This window comes from Zalophus californianus, chromosome 5, assembly GCF_009762305.2.
Source record: "Zalophus californianus isolate mZalCal1 chromosome 5, mZalCal1.pri.v2, whole genome shotgun sequence".
Lineage (NCBI taxonomy): Eukaryota > Metazoa > Chordata > Mammalia > Carnivora > Otariidae > Zalophus > Zalophus californianus.
The window spans coordinates 59,906,415-59,929,899 of NC_045599.1; the positions used below are offsets into that span (position 1 = coordinate 59,906,415).

Below are 23,485 nucleotides of genomic sequence, written 5' to 3' on the forward strand. Positions count from 1 at the left end.
ACATGCATAACTGTAGGAAAAGGCAAGTTGGCTTACATTAAAATAAATCATTGTTTTTCTTTTCTCCTTTTTAAAGATTTTATTTATTTATTTGGCAGAGAGAGAGAGAATACAAGCAGTGGGGAGCAGCAGGCAGAGGGAGAGGGAGATCCCTGCTGAGCAGCGAGCCCGATGCGGGGCTCGATCCCAGGACCCTGGGAACATGACCTGAGCCGAAGGCAGGTGCTTAACTGACTAAGCCACCCAGGCGCCCCAAATCATTGTTTTTCAAAGCTAGTTTTAAACCACCTTTATTAAAATCTCTTGGGTGGTTTAAAATGCGCATTCCTAGATACTAACATTATTGTCTCAAAAATTTATTCTGGAAATCCTTGCAAATTAAATAAGACTAAGGAAGTTTATTTTAATATTTGATAGTAAGCCTCTGAAACAATAAAGAAAATGTAAAGCTACTTTTTTTTTTTTAAGCTCAGAGACAAATTGAGTAAGAGAAGGAAATGGTGGTGGGGACACAAGTCAGTTTTCCCATTAAAAAGTGAATTCTTGTTTTATTAACCACATTCATAACTGATGGGTTTCACTTCAAGAAAGTACAAACAGGGGCGCTTGGGTGGCTCAGTCGGTTAAGCGTCTGCCTTCGGCTCAGGTGATGATCCCAGGGTCCTGGGATCGAGTCCCACATCAGGATCCCTGCTCAGCGGGAAGCCTCCTTCTCCCTCTCCCACTCCCCCTGCTTGTGTTCCCTGTCTCACTGTGTCTCTCTCTGTCAAAAAAAAAAAGTACAAACAATAATTTTAAGGTGTAGTTTATGAAAACTGATCAGAAGTTTTAAGATTATTTTGGTTACAGTGGTTTTTTTAAAAACCATTTTTTGACAGTTTTTTTAATTCATGTATTTCCATACAACATTGTGCAAATTTAAGATGTAGCATATTGATTTGATGCATTCCATTTGCAGTATGATTGCCATTGCTAACATCTCTATGGTATCACATAAGTACAATCTCTTGTAGTGTTGAACAGTTAAGATGTAGTCTCTTATCTAGTTTGTTGTTCATAATACTTTCTTTTCTAACAGAAGATATTTTAAAATTGAAATGTAGTTGACACACAACGGTATGTTAGTTTCAGTTTCGGGTGTACAGATACTGATGTGACAGTTCTCTACATCATGCTGTCTTCACTGCCAGTGCAGCTCCCGCCTGTCACCGCACAGCACTGTGACAGTACCACTGACTGCATTCCCTGCGCTGCATCTTTTATCCCTGTGAGTTACTCATTGCATAGCTGGAAGCTAGTACCTTCCATTGCCCTCCAAGCACCTTTTCCCACCTGCCCATCTCTCTTCCCTCTGGAAACCACAAGTTTGTTCTTTGTACTGATGGGTCTGTTTCTGCTTTTTTGTTGTTGTTTATTTTGTTTTTTAAATGCCACATGTAAGTGAGATCATAAAACATTTGTCTGATTTACTTCACTTAGCATAATACCCCCTAGGTCCATCCATGTTGTTACAGATGGCAAGATCTCATTCTTTTTATGGCTGAATAATATTCCATTGTACATACCCATCTCCATCCACCCATCTTTTGATGGACACTTTGGTTGCTTACATATTTTGGCTATTGTGAATAATGCTGCAACAAACATAGGGGTGCATATAGCCTTTTGAATTAAAGTTTTCGTATTCTTTGGGTAAATACCCAAAAGTGGAATTACTATATCATGGGATATTTCTATTTTTAGTTTTTTTGAGGAGCCTCCATACTGTTGTCCACAGTGGCTGCCCCAGTTTATCCTCCTACCAACAGTGCACGAGGCTTCCTTTTGTCCACGTCCTTGCCAACACTTGTTAATTTCTTGTCTTTTTCATTCTAGCCATTCTGACAGGTGTAAGGTGATATGTCACTGTGGTTTTGATTTTCATTTCCCCAATTATTAGTGATGTTGAGCATTTTTTCATGTGTCTGTTGGCCATTTGAATATCTTTTGAAAAATCCTCTGCCCATTTTAAAGTAGATTATTATTTTTTCTCTGGTATTGTTGTATAAGTTCTTTATATATTTCAGATTTAATGCCTTTCTGGACATATTTGCAAATATCTTCTTTCATTCAGCAGGTTGTCTTTTCATTCTGCTGATGGTTTCCTTCACTGTGCCAAAATTTTTTATATTGGTGTAGTCCCAGTACTTGATTTTTGCTTTTGTTTCCTTTGCCTGAGGAGACCTATCTAGAAAAATGTTGCTAAGGCTGTTGTCCAAGAGATTACTGCCTGTGCTCTCTTCTTTTTCCTCTTTTTCACCACCTGCACCTCCAGCAGGGTCCGTTTCTTACTTGGTGCTTGACAGCTAAACCTCCAGGTCTATTTAATGCCTATTCTTCCTCAGCACCATGTACACATCCCTTCTGCTTTCCTAGGGCTTACGATAGGGCCTGGCTGACAGGCAATTGATGTGTTTGATGGAAGAATGGAATTTCTTTATCTTCAGCTGCTTTTCCCCTAACATATTACTCTCTTAGATGGTATTTTAACGTGCCATCCTTTTTTATTACACGATCTTAAAAAAGTTTCCTTGCTCTTAATATTTTCTAATTTTATTTTACTATCTATAAGCAAGGTGGTTTTTTTCCTGAATAATTGAGTATCCTGATGTGTATAAATTTTGATCACTTACCAGATTTAAAAAAGCATATTCTAAACTTTTTCTTTACTGCTACTTTAAAAATTCTTCTATTAAAAGCAATTTTAATTAGTGGCTTGCAAAAATGCTTCTCAACCATTCTTACTCATTTTTAAAAACCTTACTGTGTTTATAAAAAGACATTAATGATTGTTATAAAAGAATAAAGCAATACAGAAAAAAAACTATGAAGAAAAAAACCACCAAAATAGATTATCACAACTCCTCTTCCTGAGTTTATTTTGATTCATCTTAGAGCTAGATTTCATTGAGGTACCATTTCAGGAAAGTTTTATGGTTACCATATATTCTATGTTCTGGCATTTCCTAAGAGACAATTTGTCTAGGTCATACTGTCATATTTTCTCTCCACCAAATTTGGAGACATTGTTAAACACTTTCTTGTAGCTTTGAATGTTGCAGTGAGAGGCCTGAGGTTTCCCCTCCCTCCACCCATCCTCCATGAGACTTGAGTTTTCTGCGTGGATACTCATAAAGAGTCTTTGTTTGTTGTGGAAGTCTAGTAACTTTACCAGGTGATCATTGTGCATCAGTGTTTCCTGAAACTGGATGCTCACTTTCAGCCTAAAGATTCAAATCATCCTTTAGATTTCAGTATAATCATCCAAGACAAATGAAGTAGTAACTCTCACTAGAAATTGTCCAGGGAAAAGCTGGTGGGAAACAAGAGAGGTAATAGAGTAAGATAATAATGGAAAATTGAATTTGAAAAGGACAAATGGAAGAGAGACAAGTTAATGACACACTGGAGACCACGGTCCTCTTCACACGAAATTAATTGATCTTGTAGGAGGTATCTCCTAGTTTTTAAAACAAAGCAGGAAATAAAATCATTGCCTTTTCATTTAATTCTTGTTCTGTGAAATCAGATTTAATTCGATACCTTTTAGGTGATTCAGCAGCATAAGGAATTTTATTTTTTAATTCCAGTATAGTTAACATACAGTGTTGTGTTTGTTTCATGTGTATAATATAATCGTTTAACAATTCTTTACATTACTCAGTGCATATCATGAAACGTGTACTCTTAATCCCCATCACATCTTTCACCCTTTCCTCCCACCCACCTCTCCTCTGGCAGTGATCTATTCTCTATAGTTAAGAATCTGTTTCTTGGTTTGTCTCTTTTTTCCTTTACTCATTTGTTTCTTAAATTCCACATGTGAGTGAAATCATATGGTATTTGTCTTTCTCTTATTTCACTTAGCATTATACTCCTAGGTCCATCCATGTTGTTGCACATGGCAAGTTTTCATTATTTTTATGGCTGAGCAATATTGTTTTATATATGCCAAAGCTTCTTTATTCATTTATCTATAGGTGGACACTTGGGCTGCTTCCATAATTTGGCTATGGTAAATAGTGCTGCAGTAGACATAGGAGTGCATATATCTTTTCCAATTAGTGTTTGCATATTCTTTAGGTAAATACCTAGTAGTGGAATTACTGGATCATAAGGTAATTCTATTTTTAATTTTTTGAGGAGCCTCCATACTCCAGACATATAAACTGTTTTCCACAGTTACTACCAGTTAGCATTAACATAGGGAAATTTTTAAATTTCTGTGCAGATAACTCAGTTTCAAGGTGTGATACTAATCCAGATGATTCATGAATACTGAGAGAAATACTTTTTTTTCCTAACTGCTGGTTATATTGTTTGAATGATGGTGCAGTATCTAAACTATTGGCCAGGTGGCTGCTGATTTTATTTTTAAGGTGAACTGTTTGATTTTGCAAAATAGAGCAGCTACAGGTATTTTATATTTAAACTCTTTAAGCCAGAACCTCAAAGATGGAACATTTTTTAATCTAGAGAAGATATTTTACTTTTCAGAGTAAACATCTTTAATTGTGGGTAAATGCAAAAAAAGAAACAGTATTTTTTTTGTCAGCATATCATTGTGAATTTTAAAACTATGATTTCTATTAAAAACTAGTAGTTTCATGCTATGAAACACTTTGTTTAATGAATCATTCTTTGGAGTTACCCATTTTACTTATTGGGAGAACTCCTCCCCCCCACTCCTACCCCCTAGTTAATAATAAAAATGAATGGGACACATCATAATGGAATTACTATTAATTTTTTACCAGAAGAGAGAAAAATTGCATGACGAAGAAGAAAGAAAAAGTGCTTGGGTTAGCCAGGAGAGACAAAGAACACTGGATAGACTTCGAACTTTTAAACAGGTAATAAATGTATGATCAATTTATTTTTCATTGCTTTTTTAAACAGCTTCATATATAGTCCTATTGGAAGATTATGAGAAAAACTTAGGTTTTCCTTTATAATTTAGAAAATAAAATTATTGGGGGGATGGGCTGATGGGTTGATGGACAATAAGGTAATGAGCAATGTGTGTTCTATGCAACTGATGAATCACAGTTCTACCCTAAAAATAATATACTATTTGTTAACGACCTTGAATTTAAATAAAGCTAAAAAAAAAAAAAGAATTATTTTAGGGGTACCTGGGTAGCTAAGTTGGTTAAGTGTCTGACTCTTGATTTTCTCTCAGGTCATGATCTCAGGATTGAGAGATCAAGCCCCGTGTCCGGCTCTGCGCTTGGCAGAGTATACTCTAGATTCGCTCCTCTCTCTTCTCTCAAATAAACAAATAAATAAAATACTAAAATAATTTTTTAAATTAATGTTTGATTACAGGGCTACCTTTCTTCTGTGTGTGTGTGTGTTTGTTTTAAAGATATCATTAGAGAGAGAGAGAGAGTGGGGGCAGGAGGAGGAGGAGAGTCTTTTTTTTTTTTAAATAAAAATTTTTTTTTTTTTAATTTTATTTATTTGACAGAGAGAGACACAGTGAGAGAGGGAACACAAGCAGGGGAGTGAGAGAGGGAGAAGCATACTCCCCGTGGAGCAGGGAGCCCGATGCGGGGCTCGATCCCAGGACGCTGGAATCTTGACCTGAGCCGAAGGCAGACACTTAACGACTGAGCCACCCAGGCGCCCTGAGGAAGAGAGTCTCAAGCAGACTCTGTGCATTGAGTGTGGAGCCTGACACGGGGCTTGATTTCACGACCCTGAGATCATGAGATCATGACCTGAGCTGAAACCAAGAGTCGGTCACTTAACTGACTGCACCACCCAGGCACCCCATACCTTTCTTCCATTTGTGTACCACATTAATACCCTCGTGCCGTTGGTCTACCACTTCAGTAGGATAAGAGGAATGGTCAGGGCCTCTGGCAAACCTGGATTTTTAAAAATTTTTATGTATGTATGTATGTATTTTAGTTTTATAAAGTTAATTAGTTCACAACTGACTATAGAGTCCATTTCAGGCATCAACTTGTTATTAATAGCACATACAATAATAACCTGTGGGAACAATCTATGGAAGTGATCCTGCCAGAATTAGCGAGTGGATCAAGCTACATGAGAAATATTTTGGCAGTTCTCTTGCGAGGCTAACAACCCATGAACTGGATGCCAGTATCACAGCAGCCAGACATTTCCTTGGAACTGTGTTTAAGCTGAATGGTTCTAGTTGCAGAAGTGCTCAGGAGTCTTACTTCATGGTCTGTGCTGACAAGGATAAACCCTGTGTTAAGTAAATATTGTTCACCAGATCCATTAATGCTAGGTTTTACTGTAGTAAAAGATAGAAAAAGTTGTGTATACTAGTACTAAAAATTTTATTCCCTCTCTTTCCCTCATAAAAATGTATATATTGTTTATTTTTTTTTAATTTTTAAAGAAGATTTTATTTATTTGACAGAGTTGATAGAGAAGCAGATCCCCCGCTGAGGGGGGAGCCCAACGTGGGGCTTGATCCCAGGACACCTGGGATCATAACCTGAGCCAAAAGGCAGCCACTTAACCAACTGAGCCACCTAGGCACCCCCCCAAGAAACATTTTTAAAAAGAACATTAATTTTTAATTTTTTATCTGTAAGCATGTGAAAATACATGTGAAGCTAATAGTTTCATAGCTTTCTGTGTACCAATATCATTTATGTTTCGTATTTTGTCTCGCTATTTTGTCATTAAAATTAGTAATTTCAGCCATTAAAAATCTTTAAATCCTATGGTAATTCTGAACAGTTGGCTTCTTAAGTGGATAAGAGAGGACCAGGGCCTTGATAAAGGATTTGATAAGCAAATAGAGTTCAGTGATAATTGTCGAAAGGTATTATGCTGTGGTATTATGCTTTGGTATTGTAGTCTTCTGTTTTAACTTTATTAAAGAACTTTCCCTGAAAAATCAAAAAAGGTCCAAAATAACATCTTGCATCTGAAGGAGAAAATAGCCATTTGTTGATAAATTGTTTTAATGTAATTTGACCAGTTACGATACCTTCTGATTTTTTAGAGGTACCCTGGCCAAGTCATACTTAAATCAACCAGATTGCGCCTGGCTCATTCAAGAAGAAGAAGCACAGCCAGTCCCGTGCCCTGTGAGGACCAGTGTGACTCTCTGCCAGGAGCGCCCCAGGTAGAAGAGAAAAATGAAATGGTGGAGGAAGGAAGAGGGAAGCTCACATCATTGCAGAAAACAGAAGCCCAGAGCCTCGCACAGCTTGAAGATAGTTCATTAGCACAACTTGAAGCCCCTTCATTACCTCTCAGTGGTGTTACCTCTGAACTGCCGCCCGCGGTTTCTCTTCCACTTTTGAATAATACTGACCTCGAACCGGGTTCTGTTACCATAGCGCCACTCCCCCCACCTCTTCCTCCAACACCCCCTCCGCCCCCACCCCCTCCTCCCCCTCCCCCACCGCCGCCCCCTCTGCCTCTTGCCAAGGACCACTCCTTGGAGACCCTGGAGAAAGGTCAGCTTGGTAGAGAGGGGAGCGAGATGAGGACCGCGGAGCCTGCTAGCGCACCACCCGCACAGCTGTTTGACAGCAGCCAGCTGGTCAGTGCCCGGAAGCGGCTCAGAAAGACTGCTGAAGCTTTGCAGAGGAGGAGAGGTAAGTTCGACAGACACATTCACGTTCCTCTGCTGAATAGAGTGAGACGTAAGCACAGGACTTTCTATTTCATAGCACCCTACAGAGCTTAAAACATTTCATTTTCGGACATTATTCGACAGCAGATAGGTTTTCATGGTCCCAGCTTGGCGGAAATCCTACCAACCCACATCGGCAAATGTGTATAGACACAGGAATGTGTACCTTCTTGAGCTCTTAGAGATGTTTTAAAAACTATATATTTTGAAGTGATACTTGGTCTCTCTGGTAATACATAGGAAGTGGTTCCTTCTGTGTTTAAAATAAAATCTGATTTAACCTAGGAAATACAAGGAAGGTATTCACATCAGAGAAAGTAAGCCAGCTGGGCAGGACTGTCACACTAGGATGACGTTGGCAGGACCATGTAACATTTGGTCACATATTTATTGAGGGCCTTGGTATTCTCTGTACGAAAAAGCAAGGAAGGGGACGCCTGGCTGGCTCAGTCGTTAAGCATCTGCCTTCGGCTCAGGTCATGGTCCCGGGGTCCTGGGATCGAGCCCGGCATCGGGCTCCCTGCTCAGCGGGGAGTCTGCTTCTCCCTCTCCCTCTGCCTGCCACTCCCCCTGCTTGTGTTCCCTTTCTCTCTCTCTCTCTCTCTCTCTGTCAGGTAAATAAATAAAATCTTAAAATAAAAAATAAAGGAAGAATGGGGAGTAACATATACAATTTACTGCATGTCAGATAAGCCTTAATAAAGCTGTTCTTGGAAAGAACAGAATAATCCTGGTCTGTAGATTTCATTGGTAGAATATTATATAAAACAATGTGCATGTTAAATTTTAATCTGAGAGACCATACTGTAAAATATTTCTTACCATAACTGGAGTAGAATTTTATATGTAGAACAACTAAATGGAAAAAAACAGAACAGTCACTGTAGTCAGGGCACCTGGCTGGCTCAGTCATTAGAACATGCAACTCTTGATCCTCAGGGGCAGGAGTTTGAGCCCCCATTGGGCATAGAGTTTACTTAATGATAAAAAAAAAAAACCTCTTTAAAAGAAAAATAAAAAATCACCATAGTGAATCAAAACTTAGTTCTTTAAAATTACATTTGTAACTCAATTGCTGTCTGAATTTAGATTGAGCTGGTGCATTATGGAAATCCTTTGGGAGTCTCACCCATTATATTCCCAAAGAGCACCTTCTAGCTCCCAATCTGCTTGCTTCTCTCACATGGGAAATGATAGAAATAATAACTTGGACTTGGAGTCTGGGTGTTGTGGCTTTGTTTGTTTCTTTGTCCAAGCATAATTGGGATCCCATGTGTTCCTGGGAAACCTTCAGTCCAAACTTCATGGTCCATATTGTTTTCCATGTCCTTGGCTAACACAGTCCTAAAGTCTAGAGGTTGCCAGTTGGACTCTTAATCATGATCCTAACTGTCGTTGTTCTCTTTCATTTGTAAAGTGAGCTCACCCATGGATGAGGTGCTAGCTTCCTTGAAGCGTGGTAGTTTTCATCTGAAAAAGGTTGAACAGCGAACTCTACCTCCTTTTCCTGATGAAGATGATAGTAATAATATCTTGGCACAAATCAGGAAAGGGGTAAAATTGAAGAAGGTACAGAAGGAAGTTCTGAGAGAATCCTTCACACTTCTGCCTGACACAGACCCTCTAACACGAAGCATCCATGAAGCTCTTAGAAGAATCAAAGAAGCGTCCCCTGAGTCAGAGGATGAAGAGGAAGCTTTGCCTTGCACAGACTGGGAAAACTAACAAGTAAATGGTCCTATTTTCTTTCGTAGCATCAGTAATACAGCTTTTCTATTGGATGAGGAGGTCTGTTAGATTTTATTGATGAGATTTATTATTTATTATACAGCTCAGTTATAGCATGGACCACAGATTTATGAACTTCAGGTTTTGTGTAGTTTCTAGAAACTTAACAGTAAAGCACTTTTCAAAAATACTGTAAATGCTGTGTTTATATCCTGCTCATGAAAAATTTCTACAATATAGCTGTAGCCCAAATAAAGAGGTAGTCTTATCTCAGTAAAGTGACAGTCGTATTTCTTGTTTTTAAAAACAGAAAAGGCGGGACGTCTGGGTGGCTGGGTTACGCGTCTGCCTTCGGCTCTGGTCATGATCCCGGGGTCCTGGGATCAAGTCCCGCTTGGGCTCCCTGCTCGGCAGGGAGCCTGCTTCTCCCTCTCCCGCTGCTGCTCCCCCTGCTTTTGTGCTCTCTCTCTGACACGTAACATCTTTAAAAATAAATACAGAAAAGGCTTTTTCTGACTAAAGTATTTCAGGTACAAACTTAATGTGTATTGAATTTTGGTGTCTTCTTAGCTGCCTACAAAGGAATTTTCTGAGATCAGTTTAGAAAAATGATTGCATTGTCTGATTATTCAGCTTTCTAAGCTTATAAAATGTAGGTTTATCATTTTAAGGCTTATCATAGTCACTGCATGATACAGATAAAATTGCAGCTAATATAAATATGTAGTAAGTGTATGCATATCTTTCTGAGTACACCTGTGGGTACTGGTAACACATTTGGGGTTCTCCTAAAGTAATAGAGGTTTTTACTTTACCACATTTTAGTAATAAGCTAATTATATAGTTCTATGGCACAAATTATGCTAAATACAGTCATTAAAGATAGCATATGCTATAAATAGTATATATAGAATTGATAGTAGTCCTAACTGAAATGTTACAACTTGTGCAAACTGTAATGCAAATATGCACATATATTCTAGTAAGTATCTTATACTCTCTTGATGGACTGTTTCTATGGGCTTTACAACATTCACCAAAAGTTGGGGGGGCGGGAGGGAGACTGATAGCCCTGGGAAGGAAGTAGGTAAAAATAATAAACTTACTTGTTAGCAAAGTGATTCTTAAACATGCCTGATCATAGAATTACCTGGAGAGCTTATTAAAAATGCAGATTCTTGGCTTTCACTTCCATGGATTCTGACTGAGTAGATCTGATGTATATGCAGGCATACATCTAGATTTTGAAGACATAATACAAAAAAAGGTAAACTGTGTCATTAATTTTTTTATATTACTAACATGTTGAAAGATACTGTTTGGGATATATCAAATAAAATACTACTAAAAGCAGTTTTACCTGCTCCTTTTGGGCATGGATCCATCAGGAAAATGTAGATGTTCTTCTACAGTGCTCTCATCCCTACCTCTCTGCATCAGCATCTGCACTAATCAGTAGCTTTAACAAAAAGCGGGGGGTGAAAAATCGCGTTCCCCCCGATAAGTGGTTATATATTACCTTTTTTAGTGCGCTCCAGCTAGCGTTCAGTAGCACCACTGTCCTGCCTTGGGCACTGGGCTGTTGGTATCCCTTTTTCCTCTATTTATAGAGGCCCTAATTACCACTTTGTAGGACCCCAGTGTTTTTGGATCCCAAATTAATTTCAAACCATTTGTGCTTATACCTTTGTACACTATGCTTTGTAGAAGATACGAATATATTATTGTGTCTACTCAGTATGCGACTATGTCTAGGGATTCAGCATATCTGCCTGGGAATCTTCCACACTGTCTGCCACTTCACAGTGCTTGTTACCTATCCCCTTGTCTCTTGCTTGGAGCTTCTCGGTGAGCTGCTAAGCCTATGCCTAAAACTACCATCTTAGGCACTGATTAGTTAACCCCACAGTTGGGCCTTCAATAAATGAGTGTTTCCGTCTTTTGGTTACAGCTGCCTGCAGTAGCCCAGTTAGGTACATGGCCCACCAGCACTTGCTCAGACCAGCCCATCATCTCCGTTTGTTTTCACCCATCCCACCAGATCCTGCCCAACATGTAGACATGGCAGCAGCAGTTCGTATGTTCAAGTGCTTGGGTGGTTATTTTTAGCTTTTGGCTGCTAATTTACCCTTAGAGCTATGTTAAGAATATGTCCACAGTGAATACCATTTTGAAAATTGCCTAAAAAAATTTTTTTGGCTGATTATTACTTATGGCTGGCATATGTTTTAATGTTGAGAGAAAAGTGAAATACTCCCAGAAAACACATGAGCTCAGATATCTGCAAAGTTACTTATAAAAGAATAATGTATCCTGTACCAGAAGCAAACCATAGACTAGTTGTAATCCCCACCAATTTGAGCAGGCATTGATAAAGGAGCTATTCTTACTGCCTTGTATGTGGTCTTGGGAAATTGTTTTTAAGACTGAACTTTTAGATGCTTCTCTACAGATGGCTAACAGGTCTATAATTTTATTTCCTATTACAAATCTGTTTCTTGAGGGTTTTAAATCATTAATTAGCTCTTCAGAAAAAAATAATTTCTCAAAACTTCATGAAATAAAAAGTGAGTATCTCCTGTTCTGCCTTGTCTTCCTTTAAAACTCTTCTCAGTGGGGCACCCAGGTGGCTCAGCCAGTGAAGCCTCTGCCTTCAGCTTAGGTCATGATCTTGGGTCCTGGGATCAAGCCCCACATCTGGCTCCCTGCTCAGCGGGGAGTCTGCTTCTCCCTCTCCCTCTGCTGCCCCCCCCACCACTTGGGTTCTCTCTCTGTCTCAAATAAATAAAATCTTTCAAAATAATAATAAAACTCTTTTCAGAAACAGCCATAGGTAATAGTGTCCTGGAAGGAAATTTCTAAACATAAGTAAATACATATAATTATATAGACTTTATATTTAGTTTCTAATTTCTTTTCTGTGGGTTCCTCCTTTAAGAAGTAACTATGATGACACTGTCTGAAAGAAATACAGTATGATCCACAGACGTAATTAAAACAGTTCTCACAGTCACACTGAAAAGGTAGAAAGGAACATACAAAATTGATTTAACTTTATTTTATATGATGTATCCAAAATAGTATATTAACCATCCTATCAATATAAAAAATTCACAATGTAGTTTATTTTTTTTTTTTACTGAGTCAGTCCAGTTTGTATTTTATACTTAATAGCACATCTCAATTTGGATGCTAAGTATTCAGTGGTTAAAGTTGAAATGTCCTAGCAAAACAATAAAATTGCATTTAATGGAGAAAGATTTTATACTGCTTCAGATTTTAATTTAAATCAAATTAAAAATTCACTTTCTCAATCACATTGGCCACATTGCAGGTTCTCCAAAGCCACACGTAGCTACGGTATTAGGTAATGCAGAACTATAAAAATAAGTTAGGACTTGATTTATGTACATGTTCCTTTTTATCTGCCAAGTGGGTTTTTCATATAAGTGCTCCTGTGCAGTGTGTAAGCAATAGATGTCGAATACAACTATTCTGGAACTTAGCTAAAACATCTCTCTGAAGACCGGTACTAATCCTGTCCTCTACATGTCAGTATAACAAAAAACTCACTTTCTCGTGAATTTTTAAAATATCATTAGACTGGCAGTTTATGAGGCTGGCATTTTAGGTTGTATTTGGTCCTTTTTATTGTGTAGTTCTGACAAAATTGAATAAAAGTGAATCTAACATACAACCTTCTAAGTGTTCAAAGTTGTATTCTAATTATTTTGTTTCCATTTTTATTGCTTTAAGAATACAAACGCATTTTTTTATTTTTTTAAAATTTTTTAAGATTTATTATTTATTTTGAGAGAGTGAGAATGAGAGAGAGAGAGAGAGAGTGTACATGAGAGGGGGGAGGGTCAGAGGGAGAGGCAGACTCCCTGCTGAGCCGGGAGCCCGATGCGGGACTCGATCCCAGGACTCCAGGATCATGACCTGAGCCTAAGGCAGTCGCTTAACCAACTGAGCCACCCAGGCGCCCAACGCATTTTTTTTAAAACATGTCTCTTATATACTGTCTTTACAAATGGCCATTTATAAGAAATATCAGTGCCAGATACTGCAAAAGTTGTGTGGGAACATATATGTGTTTACAACAACATGATACATTTAACATGGCATATTTTTAAAAGACCACAGTCTTTAGTAAGTAAATATTTTTTAATACACTGTATATTTTTGTTTGTAAACAGGTGACTCAACAGAAAGAAAAAAACACCTACAGTTGAAGATCAAAGATTTTTTTGGAAAACAAAATTTTAAATGTGTGATTTCCCAACTGGATTCCATTAGATGCAAAGTGTGTTGGCTCAGTGCTATGAAAAAATGGAAGCACAATTGGCAAGTTAACGCTTTTCCAGTCATTCCAATATTGGTGGTTAACATGAGTTTTAGATGTGCAGTGTTCCTGATGCAATGAAGAAAAGGCCTTCCAGAGATGCCTGGTTTTTTAAGCACCTTCCCTTCCTGTCCACCCACGTACATCTTCGTAGTGGCCAGTCAAGCTAGGGGGTTGCTCTGAGTTTGAAGAACACTGGGTTGACAGAGACCTACTGTGAGCTGTATCGGGACTGCTTTGAAATCCATCTTTAAGTGCACTGAATAGTCCTCTGCTTGAAAACACAGAGCTTCTTCTGTATCAGCTCGTATAAATAGTCGGGACACTCTGAAAAAGAAGTTTATCATGATAGCTATAGGACAGGAATTGGAAAGAATCAGATGGAAATGCACTGAAAATTTCCACATTACTCATCTCCAAAGGAATTTTCATAAAGATGTTCAACATCTGAAAAGATATATAACCATGGAGATACACTTAATGTGTTTACCACAACATGATACATTTAACATGGCATATTTTTAAAAGACCACATACTCTCACACTTTGTAAGGTTTTGAAGTAAAAATTTCCATGCTTTTAAATAGCTCTTCATAATTGTGAATTTATAATAGTTTGAATTTCATGTGCAGCTTTGTTTATGAAAAGCAATACTTTGTAACTTGATAATATTTCAGATTATTTTTAGTCCTTTTGTTTGAACGATTGCTTGATTAGTGTAATTCAACATGACTTTCCTATTGAGAATCAAAAATGAGGATTCAATAATAGGGATGCAGATCTTAAGTCTGTTTAACATGCACCATTTAAGTTTTTCTTTTTATGCTCCACAGTGAAGTGTGCTCTACAAGTATGCAGAAAGTAGACAGGCAGAAAAGCCTCCTTGGATAGCATTTCACTATCTTCACATGTTTTGAGTGGAATTTGGGGAGAGCGCCTTTATTACTGTTAGGAGACCTTTTAAAACATACGTATGTAGTTCCAGGTGCTGAGTTTGCCATAATGGCACCCCGAAGGGCACATTTATATGAATGGAGCCATTATGAATTCTCAGCAGGAGTGTTGTGGGCTTGAATGAAGGTATATATGGCAGACTCGGTCTGTAGTATTCTGTAGAGTGTAATTCTGCATCAGAGAGATGTTGGCCTTTATATGAAGGGAGTTAAGTAAGGACTGATGTACCAAAAAGAACTTTATTTCTTCCGAGGCATTTCTCTGGCCTAGACCCAGAAAGCAGTCCCAGAGTAAAAGTCCTCCAATGCATATGAATTGGTTTTTCAGAAGAGAGAAAACATGCTTACACCTTTGGTCACTTTAAGATGTATTTCCTTTAAAATGATTATGGAGAAAATTTTCTGTTTATTGATGAGAGTAGGAGCTTTTGCACAGTTTTTACACAATACGTTAGTTTTCTTGTATTATTTCTATATCTTACCTTGGAAGGTTAAAATATATATCTAGTATAGAGACTTAATCTTTATCGCACAGTGGGGGAGGTGGGTGTGGAATTTTCCCCGTTTGCTTCAGTAAAGCATTGAAGCGTGCTTTTCAACCAAAATAATGATTGGTTTGATTAATATAATTTGGCAAAAAAGTTTAAGCAAATTTGCAAACCTTAAAAAAAATCATGTATCAGTTTTAAGCCTTTGGATGCTTATGAATAAGTTTGGTGTTTCATTCATTGATATTTAGAAAAATACAGGAGAACTTAACATTAAATTAACAGCAAAAGCACTAGAACTTTTATATGTCAGGAATTTGCTCCCTATTTAGTGTTACAGCTGGGATTCCATTAAAAAACAGGCTCACTTAGAAATGGGTACTGTGATTTGTCTTCCAGAACCATGTTCTAGTAAGTCTGTAGTACTCTGGAGGGGGTACAGACCCCTGTGAATCCTTTTGGGGGTGCATCCACAACTCTGAGTACATCCCACTGTGGCACTTCATGAAGATTATCTCACTTGATGAGTAGGTTAAAGCAAACCCTTGTTTACAACCAGCTGTACTTATTCTCTGCTAAATAAACTTTCTCCACCACACCTATTTTCCATCCTTAAGATTCAGATTCCTACTTGCACAGAATTACAAGTTACTGCAGATCATCCACCTTTGGAGTTCTCACAGTGTTAAAATTTCAAATAAGTACAGTCCACTTGTCCAGGATGAGATTACTGGTTGAATCCTCAAGTTAATTTTTTTCCTTATGTTTAAGATTTTATTTGAGAGAGAAAGAGCATGGGATCAGAAGAAGCAGGCTCCCCGCTGAGCAGGGAGCCCAATGTGGGACTCAATCCCGGGACTCCAGGATCATGACCTGAGCCGCGAAGGCAGTCGCTTAACCAACTGAGCCACCCAGGTGCCCTCCTCATGTTAATTTTAATGCAGTTTGGAACCCAACAATTCTGTAAGCATGGTTATTCCCCCTTCCTCCCCCCCCCCACCGCCCTTAAAAAAAAAAAAGTGTCTTTGCTCTTATTAAATTCTAATATATTTAATTAGGATGGTAGTTACAGATGATCACATATTTCAAGTTCCACACTTGCCCATACTATTTATATGGCTTAAAATATTTGAGAGTTACATCTCAATGTGTCATTTCTGTCATAAGAATACACAAACAACTCCTTGTTTGTGCTGAATCACTTTAGAAGTTCATTTACCAATCTAGTCTCGACTAATAAATTTTAAATAGGGAAAGAGATAACTTGAGGATATTTTAAGGTTAAGATTACTGCTCACTTGAATGCCATTTTTAAACAGTTCTCCCACTTACAGTCAAAATGCTGTGTATATAACCAATGTGGTACATATAGAAAAGGTATTCCTAATCTCAAATCTGGGTGGTACTATGGTGGGGCAGTGTGGTGAAATTCCTGGCTAAAGAGGATTTTTAAAAGATGAGCAATTGTCTTGCTTACTTGATACATGTTTTATAGGTTTTGAGTTTGTGAGCAGCATAAAAACAATCATTCCCTAGTTGTTCATTGAGGAACTGAAAGATCTCTTAATGTGTATTTTTAAACAAATTTAGATTCAGCCGTAAATGTTGACCAGGTATATCGTATTTTCCACAGTGGGAAAGTGGGGTTTTCCTCATTACATGAAACCGTAGGGAATTTTCTGCACTTTGATTTACTGTGTAAAATGAGGGGGCAAAAATCCTCGTTTCTAAAAGCTGAACTGTGTAGCAATTTTTGGTAACATATGGCATGGCCACTTTGCCATAAAATGTGTTAAATTCTGAGGCGTACTTAGGCCATAGCAGGCACTAAGAATTAAACCTATCAGTGGAACAAAAATGAACAGGCAGCATCCTCTGTTTGGAATGGGACCAGTGTACAATTAACACAATTTAATTTTACACATTCCTTAAGATTCCATTTTTTAATTGCATTCATTGAGTTTGTGTATAAATTTAAGTCAATGCCTAAGTCAGTTTAGTCTTAGCATAAGGAAAGTTTTTTTCTTCCACTAAATACAAAGTTTTGGGGTTTTGGTTGTTTTTTTTTAACCTTTATAATTTATTTTAGTATGCACATCGTATCAGATACCAACCTGTAAAGTACTATAGTAAGGGGTCCTTTAAAGGCCTTATCAGGGAGTTCAGATTTCATATACATTATTACCAGGTTATTTGTAAGAAATCGTTTTGAACAGCTGTAAAACATTTAAAAACCGTGGCAGATGCATTAACCATTTGATAATGAGAGCAGAAACCTTAACAAGTTTTACCTAATTCTTGCACTGAATTTAAATGATAATATAAAGTTAAATGTGCATTTTAAACAGATTTTATTTCACATTTATAGCTTAGCATACAAGAAGAGCTATGCTTAGTGTTAGAGGATTGACCAGCAAGATATATTCCAGATGGAAGTGGTAAGAGAGTAGAAGCACCTTACTGTTGGAGCATATTGCATTTATTTAGTGCTCCTGAACAATTCAGTAGTTACTTCTGAACTTTGCTGCAAAGTGCTCTTTATTTTAAGCACATAAAGAGGGATCTCTGCCTAATTGCTTTGTAAGTTGAAGCAATGGTATTTTTCATCCTATAGTCTAATTTAAAAGTTTTTCCTACAAAATGAGTTCATATTGCTGCCTAAACTATCATGTATGTAAACAGAGGAGTTTTTTTTTTTAAGGGTGAGAGGGAATCGGGGTCCTGTGTGTGTGCGCGCGTGTGTGACATGTTTGCCCATTGGGTTATTTGGAAGATACGGTCACTCTAAAACATTGTTTTACCCACAAATATAAATGTACAGCTTGGTATTTGAGGGGTTTGATTGAATTCAAATTCATAAATGTTTTTCCCCTTCCCCACTTTTATTATGCCACTGTTAAGGTGCATGTACAGAAGATACCTCAGAGGTTGACATATAATAAATATTTCATCAATGCTATTTCACATTGAATCTCAAAGCAGTCATTTGTTTTGAGAGTTAAGGGAAAGTTTTTTGTTGGTTTTTTTAAAAGTCAGGTATAACTAAGGGTGGCTCAATTTGGGGGAGTTAAGGGTGGAGAGGAAAGACCGTGGAAAGTCATTTTTAGATGTATACACAAAGGTATGGGTGTTGGTTATAGAGGTGAATTTTAACAAGGGAAGTTTTGGGTTTTTTTTCTTAAACTTGCATGTTCTATGGTTAACTATCCAAGAGTGTAACAAGTTATTCTAGCTTTTCCCAGTACTAATTATATTGGTTTTAAGAAGTCTTCATGGTCACAAGATGGCATTTTCCCTTCAATTGTGAACCAAGAGGGATAGACAATACCACCCAGACAGTGACTTCTGACTTCTTTAACTTGGACAGAATCCCCACTGTCTCGTTGAGTTTCTCGTACTGTATGTCTTGCCAAGTGTGAAACCATAATATATAGTTTGTGAAAAATGGAAGGCTACAGATCATTTTGCATGATTAAAGCCCATTAGGGCTACTGAAACTGACATGTTTTTTAGCCTTTCTGGTTAAGTGAAAATTACAATGGCAAACCAATTCACCATTTACTAGCTTTGTGCAATATTATAATGGTAGAAGCAAAACACTAGCACATTGTGCTTGGCTTTTAAAGAGGCTTTAACACCGTACATTAAATGGAAGTGTGCACAGTGTATTGTAAATGCCAACTCTTTGCAAATTTACAATACTTAAATATGCTCCATTAATATTCTAAAGTATTAAAAGTACAAAGAAAAAACTAAGCAGGCATTTATAGCAATACTCTGAAATCTCCAATAATTGTTTTGACTGTTGCCTTTTGCTCCTTAGTGCAACTTTTCTGCGTTGTAATTATTGTATTGCTTTGTATTTTCATGTTTTTTACACTCATGACTTCAGAGTTAAGTACTTGTACAGCAAGTATTGCAATCACTTTCTCTTCTTGTACATGCAGTGTAACAACATACAGTTTTGGTGCTTAACAATATTCCTTTTTTTCTTTAATAAAAGGTATTTATTGAGTTAACTTCATTTTGTTTGTTTAAAATAGCACTGGTAGATATTGTCACTTCATTTCAAATAGAAGGAGCACAGCAAGTTGTGAATTTGCTGTGACATTATGAACAGGCTTTGGAGACTCTCTACCCTTGTACTTCTGCCTCTTCCTGACTACTATTTATAATGAAGTATTTTAACAGTTGCCGAATTTATGCTAATAAAAGCCTTACTCATGTTGTTTGTGTAGCTATCCACATAGTTTGGCGATGTTGACTTCCAGAATTTGGAAGATCTTTAAATGCCTTTCATTTTAGCAAGCCATCATCTGTGACTATTTAAATTTGAGATTATTGGCTTTACACTTAAACATAGGACCAGCTTAACCGGAACCCAGCAGCTCCCCTTATCTGATGCTGACTTGATACAGCCCCCATCATACAAGAGGCACACGTTTAAGGGCGGGTCCCTGGTGCTGCTCAGTCCCCAGGTAAGGGCTCCAGTTCCATCTCTCCCTGGGCAGTTCAAATCACTTTTGCTCCCTTAGATAACAGAATTCTTGTTTCTGATTTTTTATTACTGGGGCTATCTAGTTCCTATGTGAGAAAGTTCACAGCCTGGTATTAAATAATTTATTTCTGCCTTCCCCAAGCCATCATTTATAAAACGATGGGCTGAACACAGTGGGCTTTGGTACTTTGCCAATTTCAGGATTCTGTAGTAAGAAGTGAGAAATTTCTCCCAAGGGAGAAATTAATTCTATGTATTCCCTCTGCAAATAAATCTGAAACTAGCCAGAAGGCTTTGATTTACTGGATGGTTTTTCTACGATAATGTAGAGAATGGATTTAATAAGAGGAGATCTAGCCAAACTGGCAGAATATCATCTCTGAATTAAACTTAGATACATTAATACAACTCTCAACACAGTACTTCAGAAGAATCCTAGTACCTAGTTCACCCTTATGAAGTCAGGGTGTGGCTGGCTTAGGATAGCCTCCCTGGGTAACCTCTCTGTTGGACTAGCCATCTTTACTAAGGTAAAAAAAAAAAAAATCTCTTGGAAATCTAGGCCTGATAGAATTCCTCAGTCCTTTACAACTGTCATTCATCCTGACCTTGCTGAATTCCATAAGCTGGATGAAAACCTCATGAGTTCTTTGCTACAGGAAGCTGTTTGGGAGAGGTTTAGAATTCTTCGGTGCAAAAATACCAACAGTCCATCACATTCTGACAGTGAAGTTTGATCTTATTTCCCAAGCACTCTGCCTCTCTGCCAAGTTACTACATTCATACCCTTTTCAGAGAGACCCTACAACTTTGTTGCTCATCAAAAACTTTGTTCCTTGCTGTTGGCATTTTCTCCAGATCTCTCCACCAATAATCTTGCCCATTCACAAGATCCTCTTGCTTACCAGTTGTGCGCTCTCCTAGTTCTCTGAAGTTGGCAGTCAACTGCTTAACGTCTAACAGGCTGATGACCCATTCACTCTCCCTGAGTTCATCCTGGGTCTGTCCTCTACTCACAGCCGCCTCCTACTTCGTGCCTCCCTTCCTCCCTCGTGCCTCCCTCTGTCCACTCTCGGCTGTTGCTGGGAATGACTCCATAGAGTCAGGCCATCAAGCATCTTTCCGATCTCATATTCGTCCCTGTCATTAATTCCAATGGCCAGGCTTGCAGTGCAGTCAGTATGGTCCTAGATTCCCTGCCTCCATACTGGCTAGGGTAAACATGCACCAATGTACAAGGGTTTCCGTGAGCAGACTCCGGTCTCCTTTCTGAGCCCTTAGCTGTAGCATCTCCATTTCACATGCTCATCTCGTGCCTTTCCACCTGCACACGTGTCTGCCTAAAATGCTTTTCTGTTGACACCATCTAAATTCCATCCATTGAATGTTAATTTGGAAAGCACATGGGCAAGCATGACCCCTCTGGTGTGTCAACATCCTTAGAACACTGGAAGTAGGGGAATAAGAAAGTTAAGATGTAAGAGGAGTTACAAAATCTGATCTATTCTTCATGATTCTATAAATGTTACTCATCACATCAAAAACTAATGATGTAATGTACAGTGATGAACATAATAAAAAATTTAAAAAATGTTACTCATCATTTGAGGCAGAGCGAGAAATAAAAGGGTTTAGGTATTAAATTGTCCACAGTGACTGCTACTACATTTGCAGCTTCGGTTTAACCCCTCCATCATTTCCCACAGCAACTTCAACTTCACTCTCAACCCTGTAAGGTCCAAGTGCTCAGCTTTTAATTTTAGACTGTCTTGAAAAGAGCTCATTCTAGGCTATAACTAGACCCGAGTCTCCTGTGTTGAGATGTGCTAGAGAAACTCAATAAAAATTTTCAAGAAGTATAAAAATAAAGTATGAAAGACATCAAGATGTAAATTCAAATAAAGTCAGTTACAGACGGTAATTATGGTTAGTCACAGGGCTAACAGGTGGTGTAGATGGAGGAAACTTGGTCCCCACACCACAGTTTCTGCAGGGGGAGTCAGGAACATCTTTATCCCCACACAATATATGCCTACACAGTTACCTGTCTCACAGTGATGTCTCCAAGCTGCAGAAGCTGGGACTCTTACTCAGCCTCAGCAACCTTTTTTATTTTTTAAAGATTAATTAGAGCACACACAAGTTGGGGGAGGAGCAGAGGGAGAAAGAATCTGCACGCTGACGTCCCCCCTGAGCACAGGGCTCTGTCCCAGGACCCCTAGATCACAACCTGAGCTGAAATCGAGTTGGACGCTCGACTGACTGAGCCACCCAGGTACCCCTTCAGCAACTTCTTTCTATTCAGATGCTTCTGGAGCTACAACATTCCCAGTGACTGGCCAGTTCAAGTTCTTTCAACCCTCAGTAAATGTCTTGCTATATCGACCTTATCTGGAGGCCCTTTATATTGAAATAATATTAAAAATTGCTTTAATCTAATTAATTAATATTGCTTTAATCAAGTCATTGCAAGTCTATGAATATGGATTTTGAAGAAAAGCCTTAAGAGCAATTAAACCCACTGGCCAATTTCTGTTGGAATAGTTTACTACCACGAACAATTAGTTATCCCCAAGGGTGCTCAATACCTCCCATCAACAGACGCTTTGTATATGTCATCAATGATGATGAAAGACTGGCAAACTACAAGAAACCTTATGTTGTTCGTAATCCTTTTTTAATGTAAAGAGTGAAGTCTGGCAGGAATCACTCATATAGTTACTCCTAAAACTTCTTATGAAAGATTTAGAATAATATAAACCCTACTCTGAATTTTTAATTTTGTGCGTGTGGTACAGTGTGTGGATATACACTTAAGCTAGAGGAATAAATTAACATCATTAAGTGACTTGGGAGAAAAGACAGGCAGAAACTTAACGCCTGTAGCCATCATGGGCATATCGTGACATAATCTTACTCAAAATTACATTATGAAAAAGCCATACTATGGTTCTATGGTGTAAGTAGTCCAGTTGGCATCAATATCCCAGACATGTTGTAGGCCAAAATAATCTTTTTCATGCTTAAAGAAAGACCAAAACCTGTGGGATATTTGAGTAAACGTACAAGTTTCCTAGGAATTCAGATCTACTTAAAATTATTTGGTCTTGGGGCGCCTAGGTGGCTCAGTCGGTTAAGCGTCTGCCTTCAGCTCAGGTCAAGATCCCAGGGTCCTGGGATCGAGCCCTACATAGGGAATCCCTGCTCAGCAGGGAGTCTGCTTCTCCCTCTTCCTCCCCCTGCTTGTTCTCTCTCTCTCTCAAATAAAATCTTAAAAAAAAAAAATTATTTGGTCTTCCCGGTAGGCCACTTTGTGACCTACCTCTTTTCAGAAATAGGGTGGCCTTCCTGGGCAAGTATACAGTCAATTCCACAATTTTTGAAACAATGTTAACTCTATTGCCTCTTCTGTCAGCACTTCCGAGGACCATCATAAAGTGCAACCATAAGTTTACTGTGACCCAGCACTTGCTCTAAAAGGTTTTCTAATGTCAACTATGAATTTCTCTGATGTTACCTAAGCTTTGGTATTACATTATGTTGAATCATCAGAAGGCAACACCTCGACATATTACCTCACCAACTCCAGCAATACATTCACTGCATTAGCTACAAGCATGATGACTTTATACTTCAGCTTTCATGGATGGGTGAGGTGTAGAAATAAATACCTATTTCTAGTCTTCATGACTCTTTTCTTAGTTAGTCTCACTCTTTTCCATGGCTTTAAATGACATCTGTTATGATGATTCCCAATTAGGATTTTTTCTGGCCTATATACCTCTTCTCAGGACACTAGAT

General features: G+C 38.2%; 1 protein-coding gene across 7 annotated transcripts in view; it reads left to right on the forward strand.

The window, feature by feature from the left end:
• JMY (junction mediating and regulatory protein, p53 cofactor) overlaps positions 1-23,485 on the forward strand; it is a 106,710-nt gene that overhangs the window by 76,514 nt on the left and 6,711 nt on the right. For 4 of the 7 annotated variants that reach the window (XR_003521966.2, XR_003521964.2, XR_003521965.2 and 1 more), the window contains exons 8-10: positions 4,797-4,892; positions 7,034-7,634; positions 13,600-19,664. Coding sequence is in view for 3 of the 7 variants with exons in the window: in XM_027604818.1 (XP_027460619.1) it covers positions 4,797-4,892; positions 7,034-7,634; positions 9,090-9,397 (1,005 nt within the window). In the remaining 4 variants the exon portion in view is untranslated. Of the gene's footprint in view, positions 1-4,796; positions 4,893-7,033; positions 7,635-9,089; positions 9,401-13,599; positions 20,067-23,485 lie in introns of those variants that run through there. The other 3 variants (XM_027604818.1, XM_027604820.1, XM_027604819.2) reach the window with 2 other exon arrangements.